This window comes from Elephas maximus, chromosome 5 (assembly GCF_024166365.1).
Source record: "Elephas maximus indicus isolate mEleMax1 chromosome 5, mEleMax1 primary haplotype, whole genome shotgun sequence".
Classification (NCBI taxonomy): domain Eukaryota; kingdom Metazoa; phylum Chordata; class Mammalia; order Proboscidea; family Elephantidae; genus Elephas; species Elephas maximus.
Window position 1 is genome coordinate 86,491,093 of NC_064823.1, and position 27,696 is coordinate 86,518,788.

The 27,696-nt window shown below is 36.7% G+C and overlaps 1 protein-coding gene across 4 annotated transcripts in view; it reads right to left on the reverse strand.

Moving 5' to 3' along the window:
• SLC4A4 (solute carrier family 4 member 4) overlaps positions 1–27,696 on the reverse strand; it is a 387,871-nt gene that overhangs the window by 61,838 nt on the left and 298,337 nt on the right. For all 4 annotated transcript variants that reach the window (XM_049886070.1, XM_049886071.1, XM_049886069.1 and 1 more), the window contains exons 14-15: positions 23,544–23,815; positions 12,983–13,053 (exon numbers count right to left, since the gene is read on the reverse strand). In XM_049886070.1, the coding sequence (XP_049742027.1) occupies positions 12,983–13,053; positions 23,544–23,815 (343 nt within the window). The remainder of the gene's footprint in view (positions 1–12,982; positions 13,054–23,543; positions 23,816–27,696) is intronic.

Genomic DNA, 27,696 nt, shown 5'->3' on the forward strand with positions numbered 1-27,696 from the left:
ATTTCCTAGAGACAGATTTTCAAAATCTTATCTTTCTAGATGGATGCCAATGTAGTAATGGGAGTGGGGGAGTAAGAACTGGGTTTCTCAGCTTGGGAATATCCTAATTACCCATGACCTTATTCTACTTGGGTTCACAGCTAATGGGTATGTCATGTGCCAATTGAAGAGGTTTTGAGTATACCTTTGAAAAAACTGTGAAAAATAAATTACAGAGACAAGAGTTCTACCTCACACCAAATATATCATTAGCATTCTTTACTGTTCGATGAATTCTCTTGATGGGAATGATCTAGTCAGAAAATAAGATAACCCAGAACATAGAATCTTTGGCCTGATAGAGTTCATATTTTTATAGAGCTCAAAAGGTAAAGTACTTATGTAAGTCAACAAAAAAAATAGACTTTAGATCTTTCCTGAAACTTTTTTTTCTATAGTAGCTTCAACTTGTAAACAGCTGAATTGCATAATTGCTACTTCATCAAGCTCTGCTTCTGAAAGGTGATTAATCATGTCTCCTTTTACTTTTCAGATTTTTGCACATGGATGTTTTTAGCAGAATGCATTTAAAGTTTAGAGGTCATAATAAGTAACAGATTTCTCTGTTTAGAAATCAGCAAAAATTTACTGTAATTTCACTTCAGCACTTTAATATCAGCAGAACCCTTTGTTATAACTAGAGTTCCCCAAAGAGGTAAGCTACATTAAAACAATCCCCATGGCAATTTTATTGATCGTCTTGCAGAGATTGAGGCTGAGGAGTAAACTACACAGACATACATGAAACAATAGCTATGCTTTCTTGCTTATATCAGCTTAAAAATGCCAATATCAGTATTTTGTAAGGCTCAAATGATTATCTATAGAATCGTACAGAAAATTTAGCCTTCAAATACCATCAGTCATGAACATCTTAAGAACCTTTGGGTGCATATATATCTCAGGATACATAATATCTCAATATACAAAGTTTCCCACTCCCATAAAAGGTAAACTCTAGCTGATAAACAATTCCATTAAAACATCACTGAAAAGAAATCTGTATCACTTGTGTTATTTTAATGTTATTATTACATATAAGCTGATATCAATGAAGGTTAACCCCATAAAACTTTAGACAAGATCTATACCATGAAAAAACTAAACAGACAAAGCATGACTCATCTGTTAATGGTCTATGTATGTAAATATAAAAAGTGGGGTGTTAGATAATTAGCTGATAATTTAATCCTTGCAGACAGCCAATTTATATAATTTTTATTTCAATATATTTTATTATCTATGAAACAGATACTTTTGGGTCTAAATGATATTTTTGCTTCAAAGGTCCATTTTGCTTTGCCTATATAAACCCTGGTGGGGCAGTGGTTAAGTGCTATGGCTGTTAACCAAGAGATCGGCAGTTCAAATCAGCCAGGCACTCCTTGGAAACTCTATGGGGCAGTTCTACTCTGTCCTACAGAGTTGCTATGAGTTGGAATCGACTTGACAGAGGATTTTTTTTTTTTTAAATAAAGGGAGCATAAAAATAATAGAAACCACTTGTTATAATCCAATAGTTTTCAATTTTTAATTATCAGTAAAACACCTTTTTCATGTAATTTACACAGAACCCTGATCTTTAAAACCGACAAAGCTGAACTGCTCTGCCCTAGGCGGCATAGAGCCCGTCTCTCTCCAAACCCTTCTGAATAATGTCTCTGGAGTCTTCGCTGTGTCTTAGGACAGCACTGCTTTAAAGTTATCTAAAATTACTGTAACTACTTTAATCCAGGTCCCTGGGTAACTCAAAGGGTTAAGGGTTTGGCTGCTAGCCAAAAGACTGAAGTTCAAACCCAGCCAGAGGCATCTCAGAAGAAACACCTTGTGGTCTGCTTCCGAAAGTCACAGCCATGAAAACCCTACGGAGAACAGTTCTATTCTCCAACATGTGGGGTCACCATGAGTCAGAATCAACTCAGCAACAACAGGTTGGTTAAAGTTGAATCAGGAGTCTGCAAACTACATTCCACAGTCAAAATTCAGCCTGATTCCTATTTTTGTAAATAAAGTTTTATTGAGATATAGCCATGCTCATTTGTCTGCATACTGTCTATGGCTGTTGCTGTGCTACAACTGCAGAGCTGAGAGCCTTTGAAGGAGACTGTATGATCCCACCCGCCCAGAACCCACCCATAATGTTTACTATCTGGCTCTTTAAGGAAAAAGCTTGCAAACCCCTGGTTTAATCTGTAGTCTAGAACTTCCTATGCTACTTTATAATATTCTTTTAAAAATTCTTATGACTTTATCAGATTAGTACATTACATAATTTTTGTATGACAACCTTTTACACTTGTTATTTCACAAATATCATTTTTAATAGTGGTTGATTCTTTGTAAGTAATTCTTGTTTTGATCATTTGTAATTTTCATATTGCGCTAAGTCACAGAACAAGCAAAATGATGTAAATTATTCTTCCCAGATTCATATACCTCCTGAGGAATTTATTTTGAAGGAAATGCTGAACAAATTTGAAAGAAATAGACTGCAAAACACCCTCATGGGCTTCAATCTCAGTTCTACTACGATTCAGGTGGAAAACAGAAAAAAGTAACTTCACTTTCCTGTGTAATTGCAAATAGGGCTTTTCACTTAAGTAGCTGTAAAAGAGTGCCATAAAGATCAGTGTGGTCATAACTCTGGAAAATGCTCTGAAGTGAATAGTGTTCTTCATATGCAAACTACATACAGAAAGTCATGGTGGAAATTTACAACTAAATAACACAGGGTCCTAAAAGAGGGCAATACTGTGTTGGACATATCCAGCAAAGATGTCATGTGACTTCAGGAACAAAGAAATCCCCAAGCCCCCCAAAATCACACACAAAACCCTGTGTGCATGTACATTTATCTGGGAAGAGTGTCCATTAGCACCTCAATGGAGTCAGTTTAAGAAGCACTGCTCTAGACTTGTTATGACTAAGACAATGCTGTCCTTTTAATACGACATTCTCTGTGTATTTTACCCATACTTCAATTTTCCCTTACTATAAGAGTAAATCCACAATTGCACTATAACAATGATTTGTCAACTCATAAGCAAATGCTCTCCAATTCAGAGAAAGAACAATTGTTTTGTAACTACTTCTCAGCTAACCACTCTATATCCCTGTTTAGATCCTCATAAGCATTTTAAACTTAACATGCTCAAAAAGAACTCCTGATTTTCTCCTTAAACCTGCTCCCCCCATGGGCTTGCCCACCTCTGGCAACTTCATCCCTCCAGATGCTAAGAACAGGAAACCTGGATGTCATTGTTAATTTCCCTCTTTTTCACAAGTCAAATCACGGCGACGACCTCATATCAAAATACATCCAAAAGCAGATCACATGTAACCCACAACCAGTGCTACTACCCTTGCTTAAGCCACCACTGCCTCCTCCAGGCTTGATGCAACGGACTCACGTCACTGCTTCCATCCTTTACTCCTTACTCCGTATTTACTCCTGTGGCTTTTATCTTTATTTCTTATGCAAAATTCTGTAAATAGCATTTTAATGGTTAATTCAGAAGTTTAAAAACAAGACAAATGGGAACATAACTTCAGAAGTCCTCTCTGCCTGTCAGAACTCTCATAGCACATTATCTCTATTTCTTTATGATGCTTATTTCTTCCTATTGCAATTATATTGCAGTTCTCCTCAATGCAACTATCAGTTTTATGATGGAAATCATCAAAGAGGCCTGGAGCCTGGATTTAGAAGAGAAGGTAAGTTTGAAGACATTGCCTTAGGAGTTATCTGCAAAGAGTTGACCACTGAAGTAAAAAAACTACCAACAGAAAATGCGCTGAAAAGTGTCAAAACATCTAGGGTACTCGCAATGGAAATAAAGGTACCAAAAAAGGTTATGAAAAAGTTATCAGAGTGATGAATAAAAGGAGACATACAAGAATGATGAAAATCAAAGGAGGAGAAAATTCTAATAGTGAAGGAGGGTTGAGAGGGTCTAATGTTGCAAAAAAAAGATGAAGGATAAAGACTAAGCAAAGACCACTGATCTTTTTATAACTAGAAAATATTTGGTAATGTTTAAGAGAGCATCCAAAAGAGTGAAGCCAGAATTCAGTGAGCTGAGAAATGAATGGGAGAGGAAAAAAAAATTGGAAGAACAATTACAGATCATTTTTTTCAAGAAACACAGTAGCAAAAGGATAGGCTAGAGCCTGCAAGCATGGCAAAGTCAAGGCAAGTTCTTTAGGGTTGGTGAAGACTTTCAAGGTACTTGTGGATGAGAGAAAAATCCAGTTATGGGGATAAAAAGGAGAAGAGGTAATGGGAACACCAAGAATGAAAAGAGGAAGGTGAGAGATTAACACAGAAAGAGACTGAGAGAGAAAGGCAGAAAGAAAGAGTCTGACAAGGACTTGGTAACTATTTCTAGGTAAAAAGCTAGAAATGATAAAAGTTCAAAGCTGAGTACTAAAGGACACGTGGTCACTAAGAAATAAGAAAGACGAAAGGGAGCAGATCAAGATGGAAGCGGAGTTCAGTTTAGGATGCAGAAGGTACCAACTAAATCTTCATTTATTAAATGAATGAAGTCTTTCATCAAAATCTGAAAATTTGACATATTCCAGGAAGATTTCTACCAATTTACCTACCCTTTTTATCAGGAAGGCAAAATTAAAGTAAAATAAACTTTCAATTTTGGGTTGCCAAAAAATAGTACAGGATGTCCAGTTACATCTGAATTTCAGATAAACAAAGAATAAATATTCTTAGTATAAGTATATCCTATGCAACATTTACCTATACTAAAACAGTATCCATTGCCTATCTGAAATTCAAGGAAGAGGAGCAGTCCAAGACAACTAAAAAGGGATGACAGGGAGAGCGACAAAATCCAGTGGATAAGGGAATAAATGTGACAAATTTAGATTTGTGTTTCTGTATTTGCAGAAAGAAAGAGATATAACATTAGACAGAGAGATACCATAAGCAGAGGTACTTAGAAGGTGACATACAACACTTCCTTCATTTAGTTAGTAAGTCATATTAAAAACCTAACAGAGTGCTCACCATGTGGAGGAACTAGCAATGAGGGGAGTAGATGAGCTGAAGCAGATTGTTTGTGTAAAGGGGTAGTAGGAAATAAGGTTTAAAAGGATATGGGACTAAGTTGCCAAGGGTTTTAACTGAGGTCAATTCCATGAAAAGACATTTCAATCTATCTGGATCTCATTTTCAAGAGAATTACCTTGCTTTTACAAAGTGGATTTGTTTTCATGTCTTGAGAATAGAAGGTATACCGAAGGATTTATCTTAAAATTTAAGCTTGTGAGCCACTGTCCAAGATACAATGTTCTATATTAGCCCAGACAAACACAGGAAGAAGGAGATTCAGAAATCGGAGAAGGAACTGGACAGGAAGTCTAGCTGCCTCCATGAACTACTACCTTCTTTGCCATAGACCAGAAGAACTGGATGGCACCCGGCTATCACTGCTGAATGTTTTTATCAAGGACTCAACAGATGAATCCCGATCAAAAGTGAAAAAATGCAGAAAAGAATTTAAAATCTTGTAGAACCCAAGCTTACTATACCCACTGAGGATGGAGGAACACCCAAATCTGTTGCCCTGAGAAAATTTTTGAAACTTGAACTGAAACTATCCCCTGAAGTCATCTTCAAACTAAACAACAATTTAGCTGCTCTTTTGAAGAAATGTCCACATGAGATCAAATTGACAACAGTAGCTCTAAAACATAGATGGGTAGTTTACAGTAGCAGTTTAGTAGTCAATGGTAGTGAAGTAATAAAGGGAGAGATAGCGAGAATGGTAACACAGTGTGAAAAATGAAACCAATGCCACTGAACTGCACATGTAGAAATTGTTTAATGGATATATGATTTGCTGTGTATATTTTCACCAAAAATAAAATTTTAAAAAATTTAAATACTAAAGTATGCTCCCCAAAAGAAAAAAAGTGGAGAAATATATGTGACAGGATGGGCAAAATGTTGACAGTTATTGAAACTAGCTGATGCGGTACCCAGGTTCATTGTACTATTCTATTTTGGTGTATTTAAAAGACTTTCCTTTTTTTTTTAAGAAGGAACATGTAATTTTCAAGGAGATTTAAGGACAGAATGATTTTTACACTTGACTTTCTCAACAGTAGAAAACCAGAAGGATGCTATACACAAGAAAATTAATATGACATTCCACTTCCCATGAAAATGAATGTTAACTCCTAGAACCACCCTGAAGGTAAATCAAATAAAAGCACTTTTGTGTCCATGTCTGACTGTCAAGCAGAATTTATGTGACTCTAATAGTTCTTAGTCTCATGATTAAAAGCATCTCCATGTAGACAGGGTACGCTTCACTAGGTAATATAATACGCAATAAATAAATAAATAAAGATTCTACATTACTCTCCTTGAATAGCAACTGGTGAAATAAGTGCCTTTTTATATAAATGAGGGTGATGCTACGAATAATAGTCTCAAGGTTAAGTGCTGAAGGTTAGGTAGGTGGCATTCTCATTCAGTATTTTTCCCCCCAGTGGGCGAGCCAGATACTCAGTGATCTGCAATCTTGCCTTATGATATACAACATGTATTTGAGCTGTAGTTGTCTGTGGTTATACGTATACTTGTGAAATACCAAAACTAACTGGTTGTTCTGCCTGTGATTAAAATGTAAAATGTTGCAAAAGACCATCGCTCCCACTCTAATAACTAAAAAAATCTAGATAAACTACAAAATCATAGTTTTAAAAAACCCACCAGAGTGATACAGATGCAAAGAAATCTAAATAAATGAAATTCCAGAAAGAGACAAGTCTTTAGTAGGAGAGAAGAGACCCGCAGCTGCCTTATCCATGGCAGAGCAGCAGGAGGAGAGATCCACTACAGATAAGAGGTAAGAAGAAATAAGCCAAATCTTTAATTTTTTAATGGCTGCATTTTTACGTAGGCTGGGGTGACAGATTAGAACTCAGAGGAGCCGTAGGAACAGACCAAGCCTGCATCCACCCACCAACCTTTCTTATGGTCTTTACCAAATGCACAGGTAGTACACCAAAGGCTTGAGGTTGGATAAAGAGCTAAAAGAGATCTCCTCCTCCTTAGACACACCGAGTGTCCTTAGTCATCTAGTGCTGTCATAACACAAATACCACAAGTGGATGGCTTTAACAAAGAGAAATTTATTTTCTCACAGTCTAATAGTTTACAAGATCAAACTCAGGGTGTCGGCTCCAGGAGAAGGCTTTCTCTCTCGTCAGCTCTGGAGGAAGGTCCTTGTCTTCCATCTTCCCCTGATCGAGGAGCTTCTCAGGCACAGGGACCCTGTGTCCAAAGGACGTGCTCTGCTCCTGGTGCTGCTTTCCTGGTGGTATGAGATTCCCAACTCTCTGCTTGCTTCCCTTTCATCTCATGAGAGATAAAAGGTGGTTCAGGCCACACCCCAGGGAAATGCCCTTTACTTTGGACCAGGGAGGTGACCTGGGTGAGGGTGGTGTTACAATCCCACCCTTAACCTCCCAACATAAAATTACAATCACAAAATGGAGGACAACCATACAATACTGGGAATCATGGCCTAACCAAGTTGATACACACATTTTTGGGGGGACATAATTCAATCCATGACACCGAGCCTCCCCCAAATGCAAGAAAACCATGTCCCTGTGATGTGAGGTAGAACAAGAGAGCTGAGAGACAGCGCTCTGAGGTATTCAACAACTTCTGAGAGGGTAAGGCATCTGTACTTTGAAGGTGTGGTACAGCATCAAGGCAATGAAAGATCTCCCAAGGGTCAGAAGCTGGGGCAGAAAGCAAGGTATCAAACATTTCAAAGGACTTTCTGGGATAATGGAAATGTTCTATGTCTTCATTTTGCTGGTGACTACATGGGAGTATACCATTGTCAAAACTCATTACACTGAGCACTTAAAAACTGCATGCCTCCATTGAAAAAGAAAAAAAAGAACCTAATTTGAATAGCAAATACTAACTGTTAGTAAATACGAACTGATCCATTTGATCACATCTTCAAAAGAGACATTAGATTTTGAAATCTGGTTTCTCTCTCCAAGAGAGTGGAAGTCAACACATCTTAATGCCCATTGCTCAGGTACAGCATGGATAAGCAGTGGCTGGTCACAAAGTGGAAACCCTGGTGGCATAGTGGTTAAGAGCTACGGCTGCTAACCAAAATGTCGGCAGTTCAAATTCACCAGGTGCTCCTGGGAAACTCTATGGGGCAGTTCTACTCTGTCCTATAGGGTTGCTATGAGTCGAAATTGACTCAACTCAATGGCAGTGGGTTTTTTGGTTTGGGTCACAAAGTTATGCAAGGGCCTTCTAAAATGTCAATGCCAGTTGAAGCAATATGCCAAGTGAGAAATCTCTGGGAAAACTAACAAAGGTGAGAAGAAATAAAGACACAATGATTCCAATAATGAACAGAAATAATGAAAAATCTGTCATTTTATATTGAGGTATGGTTATTCCAGAGTTCTAATCTCTGTCTGGAGTCCCTGGGTGGTGTAACTGATTAAGCGCTCAACTATTAGCCAAAAAGGTTGGCAGATCGAATCAAACCGACTCAGAGGTACTTGGAAAGACAGCCTGACAATCTGCTTCTGAAAGGTGGCAATCATTGAAAACCCTCTGGAGCAGTTCTGCTCTTTAACACATGAGGTTGCTGTAAGTCTGAATTGACTAGACTGCAACTTACAACAACAATCTCTGTCTAAATGCCCTAAAACTCCCTTTTTCCTGCTTTCTCTCTCTAGAAAGAAACCTCTATAACCAGGAAGAAGAAAGCTTGTCTTCATGCTAATAGGCTGAAGCAAAAGCTTTTCTTTCTGTGACAGGATATTCTCAGGGCCTTGTGAAAAGGAGCCTTACTGACGCCCAGGGACTACATGTTACTTTTACAGCTCCCACTCTCATGATCTAATTATGGCTAAAATGAAAAGAAGGAAATTAAGTCCTGATGACTGTATTCCTAGGAAAGGGTCAGTGTAGCAGGGCTGGCACAGCCGAAGAGACAGAGGACTCAGTAGTCTGCCAGAAGCAGTGGCTTCCAATTTCTTCTCTCCAATTAACCTTCTGACTTGTGAAGGCAGCATGGCCTAGTGGAATTATAATAATACCTAAACAGCATAATAACAGTACCTAACATTGATCAAGAGATGAGTATGTGCCAGCTACTATGCTAAGTCCTTCCTATCTATTGACTTGACCTTATGGTGTACCTATGAGTCCTGGTGGTGCAGTGGTTAAGCGTTTGGCTGCTAACAAAAAGTTGGCTGTTCAAATCCACCAGCCTCTCCTTGGAAACCCTATGGGGCAGTTCTACTCTATCCTATAGGGTTGCTATGAGTCAGAATTGACTTGATGGCAGTGGGTTTGGTTTTGGTTTATGGAACCTATGAGATAGGTATGAGTCGGAATCGACTGAGCGGCAGTGGGTTTTTGGGTTTATGAGATAGGTACTATTATCATTACCATTTTACAGATGGGAAACTGAGAAGCTTCCACAGCCTGTTGAGTAGTGGAACCTTGCTCTTGAAACAAGGCAGTCTGATACCATCACTCAGTATCTGTAAGTCTTCCTAGGTAAAACACTGCACTACTCCCCAAAGAATGAGAATTAGGCAGCCTTTGGAGTTAGAAAGCCCTGAGTTCCAACCCTGGTTTTACTGTTTACTGATGGTATGGTCTTTGGAAGGTCAGTTAAACATTCTAAGCTTCTGCTTCATCTATAAAATTTAGACGTTAACATTTAATTAACACATAAAGTTAATGTGAGAATTACAGACAATTAAATATAACGACCCTGACACTTAGTAATTACTCAATAAATGGTAGTTATCATTGATAGCAATAAATCATATTACTTCCTTAATGCTCATTTCTGAATCATTAAATTATATTATGTCAAGTATACATAAATGAACAGGTATGACGAGAACAGGAGAAATAAAGACCGAATAAAAGTTGTCCTTCATAATTATATACAATTCTCCACACACACACACACACACACACATAGCTTTTTTCCTTAGAAATACTGAAAATAGCACTGTAACATTTTAATTAAGGTGTGATATTGATACGCATAAGGAGCCCTGCTGGCACAGTGGTTAAAGCACTAAATTGCTAACCTAAAGGTCAGCGGTTTGAAACCATCAGCAGCTCTGCTGGAGAAAGATGTGGCACTCTGCTTCCGCAAAGGTTTACAGCCTTGGAAACCCTATGGGGTCACTATGAGTCAGAACTGACTCGGTAGCAGTGGGTTTTTTTGTTTTTTTTTGATATCCAGGCAAAGATACCACTTTGAGGACTAAAGTGTGCCTGACCTAACCCATAGTATTTTCAATCACCTCATATGGATAGGAAAGCTGGACAATGAATAAGGAAGGCCAGAGTATTGATGCCTTTGAATTATGGTGCTGGCAAAGAATATTGAATATACCATGGACTTCCAGAAGAACGAACAAGTCTGTCTTGGGAGAAATATTTCCAGAGTGCTCGTTGGAAGCAAGAATGGCAAGACTTCGTCTCATGTACTTTGGACTTGCTATCAGGAGGGATCAGTCCCTGGAGAAGGACGTCAGGCTTTGTAGAGAATGAGCGTAAAAGAGGAAGACCCACAAGATGGACTGACACAGTGGCTACAACAAAGGACTCAAACATAGCAATGAATGTGAGGAGCACTGGACTAAGCAGTGTTTCGTTCTGTTCTGCACAGGGCTGCTATGAGTCAGAACCAACTCGATGGTACCTAACAACAACAACAACAGTGATACGCACATGAGAGGACTGTTGCCCTGGAGTACACAGCATTCATAAAAACTGAAAGAGAATGTTTGCCTTTCAATTTGCAAACATAAAAGCATTCCATGGTACTAGGTAAAGCACAGGTCTTGAAACTACCTAGACTTCAGCTCTTATCTTTGTTCCACTAATTTATGGCTGTGTGACTGAGCAAGAAAGGTTATTTACCTCCCAGAGCTTCAGTTTCTCTCATCTATAAAAGGGGATAAATATATCTGGTAACACAAAAACCAAATCAAACCATTGCCATCGAGTCAATTCTGATTCATAGTGACCCTATAGGACAGAGTAGAACTGCTCCATAGGGTTTTCAAGACTGTAAATCTTTATGGAAGCAGACTGCCACATCTTTCTCCCACTGAGTGGCTGATGGGTTTGAACTGCTTACATTTCAGTTATCAGCTGAGTGCTTAACCACTGGGCAACCAAGCCTCCTTAAATATGCCTGGTAAAAAAAGTAGGTTTTGTTGATTATTATAATATTTATTAAGGATTAGAATGATTATAATATGTATAAAACAACCAATCTTTTATAGCTGCTCTGTGACCAAAAACCAAAACCAGTGCTGTTGAGTTGATTCCGACTCATAGCGACCCTATAGGACCCTATAGGAACTGCCCTGTAGAGTTTCCAAGGAGCGCCTGGCAGATTCAAATTGCCAACCCTTTGGTTAGCAGCTGTAGCACTTCACCACTACGCCACCAGGGTTTCCAGCTGTTCTGTGAGTGGCAGCTAAATTATAATCATTGTTATCCCTCTATGTCCTCTAGCACAGTCATACCAGAATTCAACCAGAACATCCATTTGTTTTTCACGAATCTTATTGTGACAGAATACTCTTACTATAGATCTTATAATTGATACATAGTTACAGATCAATTACTGGAGTCTCTTCCAGAACATGCCCAAACACAGGGCTTAAAAATTCATTAATTTTAAAGCTTTCCTTGATTAATAACTGAAAGAATTAAGTTAGGAAAGAATTCCTATTTAAGTAAATAGAAGTGAGTGTTTTACTAATTTTTTATTGCGAATTAACTTAAATTTTTTTCTAGGTCTTTTTTTTTTTTAACCATATATGATTTAACTTAAAAAATTTAATGTCTAGAAGAAATTCTTTTTCTGCTGCATCTTAGGTAAGTCCTAGGAGGCAAAAGGCAGGCTGGCTGAAACATTGAAAATTGAACTCTTTTTAAAATATGTGACCTTTAAAACATACATACTCTCTTACACATACACATATGCACATAACACACATACACTATGACACACGGAACAAACAGATTAGAGGAAAGTCAGAGAAAACTTTGTAAGGAAAGAAGTCAACAAAGCCAAGAATATGAAAACAAGAGAGAAACAGGGTCAAGTCAGTTACCCAAGAAAAGATACAAAACATCATCTTCGAAAAGGATGCTGTGGGCACTCACTACATAATATCTGCAAAAGCGTTCCAGTCTCCTGAGAGATGGGCACTCGATCAATACAACGCATTATGGTTTCTGCCTTTATAAACAAGAGATTGCTATTCTTTGTAAGATTCTATATTAGTATAAAAGGAACACAATTGGAAGTCTGGAACAGCTTCCCCTTTTTCTCCAACACAAAAGTCTCCTTCCAGTGTGAGACCTTCCATGCCAAACAGCTCATTTTTAAAGCTTCGTTCCAGTTCCCTAAAGTTTCTTGGTTACAAGCCATGGGAAAGGATATCATGTGACTGAGGCATGGTCCTGTCTAAGTGACTGGGGAAGTGTCCCGCTACAATCACCCTTAATGAAGAGAACACAGCATCATTTGGTTAGTCAGAAGAATTCTTAACTGTACTACGAGCACACAGGATACCATGTTCTCATTTTTCAACCTCTCCCACTTCCCATTGTGAACATATTTCAAGATCACAATTAATGAGAAATAGCGGGTTTCAAAAGCAGGTTGGAGTATTTGCTTCTGTTTTAAAAAAAAAAAGCAACAAAAAGCTGGCTAGAGCAAAGGAAAGAAGTGATTTTTTCTGTTACTCTTCTATCAATGATTTTTAAATATATGCTCATGCCCGAATTGCTAGATGGTAGGATACATCATATTATGAACATTGTAATTATAGTAGGCAATATACAAGTGTTTTGACACATTAAATCACTTACCATGTCAGCAGAAGAAATAGTTGGTAAATCTTCCAGGCCTGGTGTGGTACCATTAGGTAGTGAGATATTAACTGTAAGAAAAGACAATTTTGACTATAAAAATAAAATAGAAACAACCTAAATATTTAAGTAGGTATCTAAAAAAGGCAGAACCAATAATTAAAAATATTTTCAATAGCAACATAAAGGTACAGTGAATTTATTCACGGCACAGTTATTTATTATAATTGTGTTCACCTTTCCCCTACATAAGGTAATTAAAGATTTGAAAACATTTATCTGATGCACTCTAATCTGATAAAAAAGAATAAAAAATATTAGGAGATGACACTAAAATTTATTTTCTCATTAAAAAAAGAAAAAAAAAACTTTCCAGTTCCTAAAAGGCACTCAATGTATTTTGCCTAGTGGAATATATGGCTGTTAATTATTTAGTAAATTAATCCCTGGCTTCATGTGTCATAAAAATCTCATAAATAGGGCTTCACTAATTAAGAACTACCTGATTTGGAGTTTTTGGTATTTGGACTGCCTATCATAAAGTATATCTTTGCAATGCCTATCAGAAAGTGTATCTTTACAATATGTATAAAAACAACAAAAAATTACTGAATAAATAATATCAATATAATGAGGAAGAGTATTTGATCTATTAAGAAAAAATCACTTTCAAATAATTTGGCATCATTTATAGATTTAACATGTCACACTCAAAGGAATCTAATTTATTTATTAAATATTTCACTAGATTTTTTTCTATTTTATGGGTCAGAAAAAAATTTTTTAAATAGTATTTAAATAGCATTCTGAAATTTAAACATTTTGCTTTATCAGATAAACCTTTTTCCTAGTTTGTGAAGTTTTATGTACAATAAAATAGTTACTCAGGGAATATCTCTAATTTATGGGAATATTGTGCAACAACACTTAACAACCTTCTGTCTTCGAAGGTCACGTTGCTCACTTAACATTCAGATTTCTAATTATTGTTTGGTCTCCCTACCCAACCTCCCTCATTCCCTACCTCCACTCCTGAACCCCTGACCTGTCTTTTTAGTCTGCTGTGTTTCAAGTCCTACCTCCATGAACTTTCCAGGAAAAACAAACACATTTATTTGACCATTGGAATTTAGAATATAACATCTGTGAGGGATGATTAGAAGGGACATGTCTTATTCACTACTTTTCTCCAGAATCTGCCCAGAGGCTGACACTTAACTAACAAAGCTTCAAAAAATATTTATTTATTATCAAGCTAGGAAAGGAGATATATTATGACTAAAATTAATGACAGCAGATGAGGCAAAGGAAAACAAATAGAAGGGGAAATATGTAGCTTGAGTGCTAGTTTTTCTCAATTTTGGAATCTGTTTTGATCTTTGAAGATTCTGGACTATAAAGCTAGTTGTGGTCAGGGCTTCCCTATTTGATTAGTAAAACAAGCCAAGGTGGAAACTGTATGTTTTCTTATTCTGTATGTTTGATTACAGGTCAGAGAGAACCAAAATAGTCTAAAGGATGCTTGGTCCCAACAATAAAACCAAACAGGAATCCCGTCCCAAAAGGAAAAAGGTGTTAGTAAATTATTAGCAACAAAATCTAGGATTTACTAATATTTTGTTCTACAGAGCTAAAAGTACATTTTCTTACATTATGCCACTTGTCCATTTAAAAACATACTAACCAATAAAAATCTAAACCTGCTGCCATCGAGTCAATTCTGACTCATAGTGAAATACATACTAGAGAGCACACAATACGCATACAGTTATACCCATTTTATGTTGGATGGGACTCAGAAGTAAGGGATGCCAAGTTGCTTGCACAGGATTATAGAGTCAATCACAAGCAGAGTTGCCACCAGAACCTCCTTCAGCATTCTTTCCTCTCCTACCCAGCATTGCTAATCATCAAAATCAAGGTGATTTATGTAGTCACAGACTTTAAAGTGACATGGTAACTGGCAATGCTGAATGACATGAATCACTGTGAGCTTTGATGTCTGACTTGGCCAAGGTTTTGGAAAAAAAAAAAAAAAACGCCTATTTGAACTCTCAGGCTCCATTTAGATGGTGTCTGGGAAGCTGCTCGTCCTAAGCTAGATTCTCTAATACTATTTTGTGAGATTCCTGTACCAACCTATGCAAAACCCCTTTCTGCATAAAAACAAGATGTAAGGAGTGAGGGGGGAAATAAATATATTCAAGGCTTCATCTCTGTGAAATGAAATGACAGATAACAAAGACCAGGAGCATACTAAAATAGGACTTCAATCTGAACTTCTAGTAACTGTTCTAAAGTTATGAATATTGATATAGATACACATTGATTCTGCTCACCTGAATTCTTTTTTTAGTTTTCATCTAAGACAAGCCATTTAAGCACATTGCTCTCGAAATTCCAAAACGCCAATATGTAAAGGTCTATAAAAAGTATATATCTGCTACCTACTTATTTTTATGAGCAACTACTTCACAAGAAACACTTAAAAATAAATATATTTTTAAAAGCACTTTCATAAATACATATAAAAAATTTTATTTTTTTATGACTCAGCCCATAAAAAAAGTAATATTAAAAGCAAATTTCTTTGAGCTCACAGAAGAGACGATGATCAAATTCAATCAAGAATTTGGTCTACGAAAGCCTAGAAAATCCTGTGGAGCAGGTCCATTCTGTCACATTGGGTCACTAAGAGTCAGTTTTGACTCAATGGCACACAACAACAACATACGACCTTGAGAAAGCCTAACATTACCAACAAGAAGAAGGTCAGCTACCTCATAAGCTTTTTGTGATAACTATGTAATATAAAAAATAGTATTATTAAAGTACAGCTTTTTTTAATGTCTGACATTTGAATGTGCTTAATAAATGTTAGCCTAATCTGAATCTATACTCTCAACATATAAATTTCCTTAGGGTTACAATAATATGGACCTGATTAACTTGCTCGGAACTAGAAAAAACCTTTAAGAATATTCTCCAAGATAATAAAATTTTCATGTTTTATTTCATTCACTTTAAGCAACATCTTGAAGAAGTTGAGTACCTGGAAAATAAATACAAAACAAAACTGAAGAAGCTTCTTGCCTATATGGTCATGTCAGATTTATTAAAGTGCCCTGGGTAACTTGCGCACATGAGTGCCACCTGATAAAGTTTAAATTTCTTGATAAAGCTTTAAATTTCTATATCAATAAAAGGGCAAAATGGCTTCTGTAGGGATGAAAAGGTGAATTAGGAAAATTCTGTAGAAGTATCTCTTAAATCTTAAAACAAATAAAACAAGTAAGTTTTTCTCCCCTATTTCTTCTTATTATCCTTTTAGCTTTCCTAAGTACTCTTACCAAGCCTGACGCCTGAGATTTTCACTGTAACTAAGCAAGTTCAATTTATGACACTCTTCAACCCATGCTAAAAAGGGCACTCTTTTCGCATGTTCACCTAAGATGCTGTACTCAAAGCTAAAAAGCTGAGCCACTATCAAAGTATTAAGCTGGATATATTTAGCCACTGTTGTCACAAAAATTTCTCTTCCCTATCCACCTATCACTACATTTAAGATGAGTTATAGATACTACTATATACAAACCCCAAACTAGAGAATCATCCAGGTCTAATGATTATCTAAATACACTGCTTCTCCTTTTCTGCTCCTTGCAAGGGTTAAGTAGAAACTTCTACAATATATGTCAGGACAGAACAAGAAAACTAAAACCATGGACTATTCAAGTATTTATGGTTTCCTTTTTAAAAGACCATGAAAACATCAACTGTGCTGGTAAAGTACCCTGGCAAATGTAAGCCGGAGCGATGCTAACCCAGAAGTCCCTGTGTTTCCTTGTTTAGCCATTAGTCTATGATTTAAACCTACTTCATAATCTAAAGAGGGAATGACACACAATTAAAATAAAATTGTATATACTATGATTCAGGTCATGGAAGCTAAATTAGTATGACTTTTTATTTCCTAATTTTCTTTTAATGGTCTTTCTAATTATGAAACATAAATTGACTATAATATGGGACCTCAAGACACAACTGAGCAGTGTTTTTTAATGGTTATAGCATATTGACATACAGCATTTATTAAGATAATAGAAAAATCATATAGAAATAAATTATATTGATATTCCAATCTAAAGACAACTGTTTTAGAGCATCTGGAAGGCTCCTCATGCTGTGAATAAAATGAAACTGTGGAAATGGAAGCCATGGCTACTTACAATCACTTGATTTGGTCTCACAGCTTCACACTGGAGGAAAAGACCATCATTTATTTAGAAATACTACAGGCAGTGACACTCTTGGTGCCTGAGAAAGGCTTATTTCTCATTCAATCATTCATCCATTATTAAGCATGTTCTCCCCAAAACTGTCAACAATGAATCAATAAAATATGTCTCTTCTGTTAACAATATAGTGTCTATAACCTTGAGGTGATTTTTCTTGCTTTTTAAATTTGTTTACCATCATTTTTAGCAAAGCTTTTTTTCCCTCTAGATACAAAACCAACACCTGGCCTGAAAATTTCCTTTGGCCCTTGCTAAAATGTTAATGTTCCCTTGAGTCTATAGCCAACTGCAACTTTTATGCATTAGGTAAATGAACTACAGGTACTAGGGTAGAAATTAATTTCCAAAATCTGGGTCAAAAATTAATTAATTGTATTTAAAAAACAGCATATTATACATATATATATATATAAAGCATGTGTGTGTGTGTGTATTCCACTTCAAGTAGCACAATTCTTAAAAAGCCATGAAATAGACCTTCAGTACATGTTTGTTGAAGGAAGACAGAAAAGGAAGAAAAGGGCAGGGGTGAGATGAGGAGAGGCAAAAAGGAAGGAAGGAAGTCCACGTCTTTTTCTTATTTACAAACTAGGTTTTATCTTGTTAAATGAAGTAAGCATCTTTCTCTTAGAAGAGCTGAACTTCTCACCCTCAGGAGTTTAAAAGCCTTCTGAATACCTATGTATATATAGTGTTCAACACCTTTTTAGGCTTGAGATTTAGGGGAATAATATTACATACTTATTGTACACTAAACTGCTTAACATATTTTTTACTTAAGCTTGGCTTCAATGTTCCATATTTATCTATAACAATACACTGGTTGACAATTTTTTTTTTTTGGAGGGGGGCAGTCTTTAAGTACAGCCCTAGTTATATTTTTCTAGGAAAATTTCTAGGTAAATTAAATGTTTGAGCCCCTTTAAAATAATACAACTGAAAGATTAAACAGAGTGGAATATCTTTTGTGAATCAGTGAAAAATGAGAAATGTAGCAATTTTTACTATTAGGTGCCAATTTTACATATACTATCTCATCTAATATACAAATGGTTTGCTCTCAGTTACTAACTGAAATTTGGCAGTTCAAACTCATCCAGTGGTGCCATGAAAAAAAGATCTAGTGATCTGCTTCCATAAAGATTACAGCCAAGAAAACCCTATGGAGCAATTCCAACCTGTAACAACTGGGGTTGCCATGTATCAGAATCAATCTGATGGCAATCGGTTTGAGTTTTTTGTTTTTTTAAGAGTAGGGACAATTACTAACCAGGTTCACAGATTATGAAACAGACTTGAAAAGATTAAGTAATTAGCCTAGCCCAGGGTCACACCACTAGGTAGTGGCAGAGCTGAAATTCAAACTTAGTTCTCTTTACTCCAAAGCACATGTTCTTTACACTATATCATGCTAACAATTTTTCATACTGGAATATTAGTGATGAAATATTGTGAATTTTCCATCAATTTGACATTTTTCAGTTTTCACTTTTTGCTCTTGAACTAAATTATCTTCTTCCTTATACACCTCCACTATGTAATCATCAGGACACAGTGGGAAATACATTTCTTCTTGCCTTTACCAGTAGGCAACACGTTAATTAAACAGTTATCTCATTTCTGAGAAAAGAAATTTTTAGCACAAAAACCATATATCCACCCTAATTGAGATGTCAAACTTCATGGCTAATTTTCCTTCCTATCATTTGCTTTGGGTTTTTATCATTTGCAACTGAGCTTCTTTAATTCTACAGCAAATGTAGGTATATAACTTAGGTTAAAAACTACCAAGCAATAAATGGGGATGGAAGAAGAGAGCACACTGTGGGTTAGAAAAAGAAAAATTCGGAAGTGATGAGGTTTTGTGGAAGTAAGTGAGAACAAAAAAGATGAGAAAGGAGGAGAGAAGGAAAAGTTGCCTTCACAAAGCACACAAAAAGCACAATATTTTATGGCCATGAATAGGGTTTTCTGAGTGATTAAGTGACCCCTATTTCTATGCCTATAAAATCATTTCTCACTTTGCAGGATCACGACTCCATCTGTGCAGTTGCTGGTTCATTGTTACATATTACCCCGGTGTTGAAAAACAAGTCATCCGCCAGTTTAAATATTATTGACTCATTGATTGAATTCTTCTACTAGGAGTGCATGTTGTGATGAAAGGCCAGCCTTTTGTTGTTTTTAGAATACTTACTCTAGCTGTACATGCAACTATATATTACTCTCTCATTGCAATTTTTCAGTTTATCATAAAGTCGTGGTAGAACTATGCATTTTGTGATCATAAAGTGATAAGGTTTTGGAGAAAACATAAAATCATTAACCTTAGGGGGTTTTATAAAACATGAGGTTGTCACTAAAGTGCAGGTATTCATTTTCCTTTTTCCAAACCACAACCAGATTTGGTCTCCATAGGTTTAAATAATCCCTCACATTTACGTACACATCTTTTATGAGTGTTACTCATCTCAGCAACTCCCAAAAATACAGGGTTCTATCAAAGGCCTTGTTGCAGAATGGGCTGTGAGCCCAGCAACAGATGCTTAGAAGGGGGGATGATGAAGACTGGTTTGTTTGCTCTGTCACTCAGGCTTGAAAAACTAAATATTAACTGAGCCTAAATTGTAATGAATAGTAACAGCAATAACAGCAATAGCAGTTAACATTTTATAACTTATTTCATATCAAGAACTATGCTAAGTACTTTATCTGTATTAATTTATTTTTTTCTTCAAAATAATTCTCCAAGGTAGGTACTATTACTAACCCCATTTTACGGATGATGGAGCTGAGGTCAAGTTACTTTGAGCAAAAGAATTTGCCCAAAGTCACACATTTGCCATTAGCTAGGCAAACTGGGGGAAACCCTGGTGGCGTAGTGGTTAAGTGCTACAGCTGCTAACCAAAGAGTCAGCAGTTTGAATCCACCAGGCACTCCTTGGAAACTCTATGGGGCAGTTCTACTCTGTCCTATAGGGTTGCTATGAGTCGAAATCGACTCCACGGCACTGGGTTTGGTTTGTTTGGTTTAGGCAAGGTGGGACTTGGATACAGATTTTGTGACTTTAAACCACTGCTCTAGTGCTTTATTAGCATACAGAAGCAGTTGAAACTGTCAGAGTTCTCGAGGGGCAAGCCTTTAGTTATTCAGGACTGATCATCTATACAATTTGGGGAAAAAAGGTCAAAGGAAAAGCTATCACCACTTATGTCAATACTTGCCGTGCAAGTGTAAAATCAATCCAGCCCTAAAATGATATTTTTAGGAAATCAAAGATTCTTTTTGAAAGGAAAATTACATTAAACGAAGAAAAGACACTCTTTTTAACAAATGGTGCCAATAAAACTGAATACCCATCTGTAAAAAAAAAAAAAAAAAAATTAAACAAGACCCATACCTTACACTATACACAAACACTGATTCAAAATGGATCAATGACCGAAATATAAAACCTAAAACTATAAAGATAATGGAAGAAAAGATAGGGTCAGCACAACTAGATGGTGCCTGCCTACCATCACCAACTGCTCTGACAGGGATCACAATGGAGGGCCCCCAGACAGAGTTGGAGAAAAATACAGAGCAAAATTCAAATTCACAAAAAAAGACCAGACTTACTGGTCTGACAGAAACTGGAGAATCCCCAAGCTTATGGCCCCTGACACCCTTTTAACTCACTACTGAAGTCATCCCTGAGGTTCACCCTTCAGCCAAAGATTAGACAGGTCTATAAAACTGACAACACCCGTAGTTCAACCATGTACAGAGACTAAATGGGCACATCAGCCAGGGGGCAAGGATGAGATGGCAGGAGGGGACAAGAAAGCTGGACGAATGGAAATGGGGACCCAAAGGTCAAGAAGGGGAGAGTGTTGACATATCGAGGGGTTGGCAACCAAGGTCACAAAACAATATGTGTAATAGTTTGTTTAATGAGAAACTAATTTGCTCTGTAAACTTTCATCTAAAGCACAATATAAAGAAAAAAATCTAATTTTCACAATTAGAATACACTCAGATATGTTTTCCTTGGTTTCATATTACCTTTTCTGCCAGTATCCAATTAAGAACACAATGAACGCAAGTTTCCATTGGTCTCAGGCAGGTATGGGGCTGACACTAGGTAGATTTTTTTCTGTGTGACAAGTGTGTTAACAAAGCCTTCACCTGACTTTATGAACACCTCAAAGCTTCAGAACAGTCGAGTTGCTTTTGGTTGTTATTGTTCCTTTTTGTTCCTATAGAAAATCTTGGTGCATGATTAATCAGACTTGCCTAAGAAGTTAGATTACCGACTTTTTCATAAATACACACATACATACATATAAACAGAAATAAATAAAAAGGCAAGTCCTAAATCCCATAATTAAATATGTCTGCTAATCCATACTTAATATTTATAATCCAGACTGGACCTGAAAGTCACAGGCGGTTATACAATTCCCCCCCGCCCCTTCTCTCATGGGGAGAATTCCACATAGTTGAATGGTAACATCTGTGTTTCTCTGGGGAATATATTTAGTTGATTCTAATAATATGGAGTTGCCATGAGTCTGAACCAACTCAACGGCAAAGTGTATGGGGTATTGAGTGCCCACTCTGTTCCAAACACTTTCTGAAAATGTTAAATGCTTCAAATCAGTATACGCCTTAACACAAATAGGCTTTTAAAACTATATGTCATTCAGGTGTACCTGAATGTTTAAATTTCCACTTTGGCCCTCCCTCAGGTTTACTTTCACCTATGGGTTTAATTTGTGAGTGTGTGTTGATTTTCCTTAAAAAAGACAAAAAGAATCTATGAGTGCAAAGCCCAGCAATACCCTATCTTTTCACCAGTGTTACTGATTAATTGGATGAAGCTAATCTGAGAAGAGAAGCCCTCTTCAGTGAAGCCCTCTCACCACTCAAGAAGCATATCAATCTTCTAAGCCTTCTCCACTAAAGTGGCAGAGAAGAATGAAGATACACCTACATGATTTCTGGGCATAATTCACACAGCCTTCCATAAGGATAAAAATTCTTAGTAGTCTCGTTTTATTTTTAGATGTATAACCATTTTGTATTATATTATATAATACGACCACATTTGTTTTACTGCACACAGTGAGGGATTTTTCCTCAGAGTCTGCAAGTAAGAGTGGATATTCTATAAATGTCCCCCCATGTTCATGCCTCAGGTTTATACAGCCTCAGAACACTGTGGGGTACTTCCGGCGGTATGATGCCTTAGTCGAAAAGCATGGATTGTATCTCAATTTTAAGAGAACTCCACCCTTAGCTAATCACATAACTTGGAATCATAGCACTGCTGACATTTACTGTCCAGTGTAAATATCTACCCTTATTTTACTAGAGAGGATCTAAAGAAACCACCCTCAAAATGAATTTCTTTTTTCAAATGCCTTCCATTTATAAAACAATGATAAATTATTTCAAGAAAAAATTCCAAAGACCAAGTTGAATACTTTTTTCTTTTGTGAAAAAGTTCTGTTGTGGGCAAAATGGACTGTAAAATGCTGAGGTGGAGAGATATCGTATTCTTTATCCAGAAGTTACTTTTATTTTTATGCCCTTTTCTGACTCTAGAATATAAACACCTTCCGAGAACATAACATTTCTTGTTTCCTTTCTTTTTTTTTGTTTCTCTTTCCTCTTCCCTTCCCTTCCCTTTCCTAATTACATTGTCTAGTAGAAATGAAGTAAAAGGCTCTCCATTTACCACTAGGTGACTTCTGTGTGAATTTCTTTTTTAATTTCATCCTTCAAATTATATAAAGTAAATTAGCATCTTCCAGGTTTCTTCTACAAGCTTAAAATGATGTGCTTAGAGTTTTTGTTTTTTTTAGAGTTTACTCAAAGGAAGAGCCTCCTATAGCAGTAAGGAAGAAGAAAAGTATGGGATAGACGTTCAGAGGACATCTATTCTTTTGGTCTTTACATCTGTTAATATATGTGCCTGGGTTTCCTCACCTATAACATAAAATAAAGGATAACATATATATTAATTTCTTTGTAAAAGTTGCAGTTTGAGTACATTGCAAAGTATTGAGGTATTCATATACCAGAGCTCCTGTTTTCACTTCCTGATTGAGCTGCATGGCTAAGATCCTTCAAATTTAGTAGTACGGCTTCTCAGAGAAAGCAAAATAAAACCTTTTCCTGAGGATCCCACTACTACGCTGATCATTTGTAAGCATGGAGCCTACATCTTCCTCCAAATGGGATGGATACAAAACACTTAATGTAACATCCTCACCTGGGTTGGGTGGCACACAGACACAGGAAAAGTGAGTATTGTAGCCCACTTTGAAGTTGGAGTTGACGGGGTAGTGATCTGCTAGCTTGATCATCTTCTTGAAAGCATCGTAGATGAAGATGAAGCTAATCAGAGAAGAAAAGCCCTCTTCAGTGAAGCGAGTGAAGTACTGAACCAAGAAGCTGGCATCAGTGGCTACCAAAATGAGACACAGGAAGGCTGACCACAGGCCAATCCAAAGGCGAAACTCTAAATAGTCAAAATTATGGTCCCTAGAAAGAACAAACAAAGGTATTTATACTCCTCATCCATGGAAAGTAAAGGATAATATAAAACTACCAAATGTCCATAGAATTATTGCTAAAAACATAAGATTGTTTAGTCACTAGATATATAAAGCTTATTCTAGATTTTATCTAGAAAGTATTGATTCTAAGGATTTGATCTACTGGTATTATTATGTTACCATAAAGAAATAATTCCAGAGGTTTGATAAAAGCACATCAAAGTAGTCATACCATTTCTATATAAGTAATTCATTAATTTGCTCATTCAAAAAATATAGTTCCTGCCTTCAGGGAGCTTATAGAGTAAACAATTTGAAAACATGACATTAGTACCCAACATGGGCTCTAGAAACATTTGTGAGTTTTACTTGTTACTGAAGATACTAAGATAAATATGTTCTCTGCCCCTAAGCTGTCACAGTCTACTGCTGGTAAACAAAAAATCACATTATACAATACTAAGTGGTATCTCAAGGTTCACACAAAGTGTCTCAGGGGAGGGAGTAACTAATTCTGGGTGGGGGTTTAGATGAAGTTTGCCAAAAAAAAAACAAAAAGAAGTCAAGTTGTTCAAGGATAAGTAGCAGCTTTCCAGGCTGACCAGGAAAGATCAGGCCAGGAAGAGGAAAACATATATAAAAATGCCTGTGGTTTGAGATGACATGTAACACTCACTGTGAAATGAGTACCACCAACATGAAGAGATGAGATTAGAAATGCAGGCTGCAGTCTGATTGAGAAAAGTTAGGCCTGCCATGTAACACTACCAATTCTCATTAAGCTTGCCCATAGATATGATCTCCTGTGCTGAATTTGTGTGTGCAATATCTCAGGACAACCTTTTTCTCTCTGTGCCTATCCTCCAACAAACTCAGTATTGGCCACTGCCATGGAAGGAAGCCATTGATTTTCGATGCCCTTTCCATTTCTTAGAAATGAATGAGTTCAAGATTCACAACTAGGATGATACTTTACCATTTCATACTGATTCTTTTAAAACCATGTGGAGAGCGCTTTACAACATTTCTTTTAAAATGAATTTATTTGTGATGACAAAGCAGATAATAGCATTCACATTTTTTATATGAGAAAAAAGAATTAAATCAAGGATCATGCATGCTCAAAGATCTATAGATTTGCTCTTAGACAATGAGTTTCTGACAGCTGCTAGTGATGTATTTGAATTTTTTCCCTAAAGCATCATCTCATCTCCTTCAGCTCTACCAACGCAGTCTGGCCACCATTAAGTCTTTGCTTGATCATAAGAACCTCCTTACTGATGTCCTTACTTCCAAGCTTGTCCTGCTCAAAGAGATTTTACACACCAAAGCAAAAAATGATCTTTTAAAATGTAAATCAGATAAAAAATCAGATACCCCTTCTTAAAATCTTTCATTGGCTTCCCACTGCTCTTAAAATAAAATTCAAATTCTTTACCTAGTAAAGACCAAGAGAATAGATATCCTCTGAACTTCTAGCCCACATTTTACTACTTCCTTATTGCTATAGAAAAATGCACCTGGCACACAGAAAGTGCCCAATAAATACATGCTGGATTAATAAATACCTGCCTGCGGCCTGGGACGTGGCTGAGACAGTTACCTACACTCAAGTTATCACATGTAACCAGGAGAGAGCTGATCCTGTGGTAGCTGAAAATTATAGAAGGTTAGAATTCAAAGTTCCTTAAATACCAGTTACTCAAATGTGCCTTATTTTAAAGATGAGGATACCAAGGCGAGTCAGACCAGAAACCAAATCTCTTGATTTGTAGACCGGCCTTTTTAAAAATTACATCATGGCTCTTCTCTCCAAGTTGTATTTAACTCATGCATATGGTGGGCACTAAAGGCATTGTCCCTTCTTCCCTATTCTCATCAAGTGATAGACTGAAAAACATCACCAAAGCAGAACATTAACACTGGACTAGAAAGTTACCTTCCATGGATTTCCTGGAATCTTTCTGAAGATAATTTTGCACTCCCTTCCAGTCTCCCATATGTCTGGAACCCCACTGTTTAATCCTATGTATGTCTTTGTGAGAAAAGCAGACTACAGAAAAGGCTGAGTTCTAGGAATTTGCGATAATTTACATTATCATACAATGAGTCAGTGTCACAGTTGGGATTAAGAAACAGTTTTATTACTTCTAAGCCAACAGGCTCTTTTCTTAAAATAAAAGTTTTAAACAACTACCTAGCTTTGCTTCCCTAACAAGTTCAAAGTTAGGGTAATCTTGATGTGTTCTAAGAATGCTGGTGGTTGTTTATAGAATCAATGTTTACGGGACTGGATGAGAAAGAAATCCCTTAACTAGTTAATGGTTAGGAGCACCATCAGTTTGGATTGCAAAGGAAAAAAAAAATACATGTGTAAACTTAAATTTAGGACATAAAAAATATACTCAAACTAGCCACTTTAATAAACTTTCATACTCCCAGAGAAGCTCGACAAGAATCACCCAAATAAAGTCGCTAAAACCAATGGCACTGCATTATGAAAGTGATGTCTTTAGAGCAGCAAGAAGGAGGAATAAGAGATGAGAAACTTTTTTAAACAAGTTGATCATCAGTAAAAACTAAAACATAGCATTATTACATCCAATAAGCCTATTAATCCCCTTGATGCCAAGTTTAAACAGCAATTTACTTACAAAAAGTAACAGGAAATGATAACAGAGACCAAAGAAACTACAGTGAATTGGAGGAGAAAATGGATATGTATCCCAATGGTAACGTAAGTTATGGTTTCTGAGTAGGATAAAATCAAGGATACAAATAAACCAAAGTATTCACATCTGAAATATCCTGCAGAAATTAACGTTCAGCCACTGTCATGGACTAATTGTTTCCCCCCCAAAAATGCGTCAACTTGGTTAGGCCATGATTCCCAGGGTTGTGTGGTTGTCCTCCATTTTGTGATTATAATTTTATGCTAAAGAGGATTAGGGTGGGATTGTAACATCATCCTTACTCAGGTCACCTCCCTCATCCAATGTAACAGGAGTTTGCCTGGGGTGGGGCCTGCACCACCTTTTATCTCTCAAGAGATAAAAGGAAAGGGAAGCAAGCACAGAGTTAGGGACCTCAGACCACCAAGAATGCAGCCCCGGGAGCAGAGTGCGTCCTTTGGACCTGGGGTCCTTGCACCTGAGGAGCACCTCGGCCAGGGAAAGATTGATGACAAGGAATCTTCCTCCAGAGCTGACTGAGAGAGAAAGCCTGAATCTGGTCTTGTAAGCTACTAGGCTGTAAGAGAATAAATTTCTCTTTGTTAAAGCCATCCACTTGTGGTATTTCTGTTATAGCAGCACTAGATGACTAAGACAGCCACTGACAAATAAACTCCCTGAGCTAAAGGAATAAATCAGGTAACACAAAAGGAAAAAAAAAATATTTTAAGACTGAAAAGCAAATTGTTCAAGGAATATAGAAGTTATCGAATGACCAAATAACAATAATGCAGGTTAAAATCCTACTTTGTTGTGAAGTTTTAAAACTCATTGTTGAAACTCCTTTCAGATTCTTCATTTAAGGAAAAGAAAATGGAATTTAATTCTCTGTTACTGGGATACAATGGGTGAAAATAATGCAACAAGACTGCAGAATTTGGGAAAGGAAACTACAAGTGTGTTTTGGAAATTTGTGAGCTATTTTTATCATTCTATTAGTAAGTTTAAGAGGTGACAGCATATCATTCTTATTCCCTTATAATTCTACAGTTTACAGTGCAGAAACTAAAATCTGTATCCCATGTCAGAGATAAATCTCCAGATTATGTGGAGTCACTGCTAGGCTGCACTCAAGCTACAAAACAAAGATTTACCTATTTCTCAAAAGTGGTGAAATATATTTGGAGAAATCTGG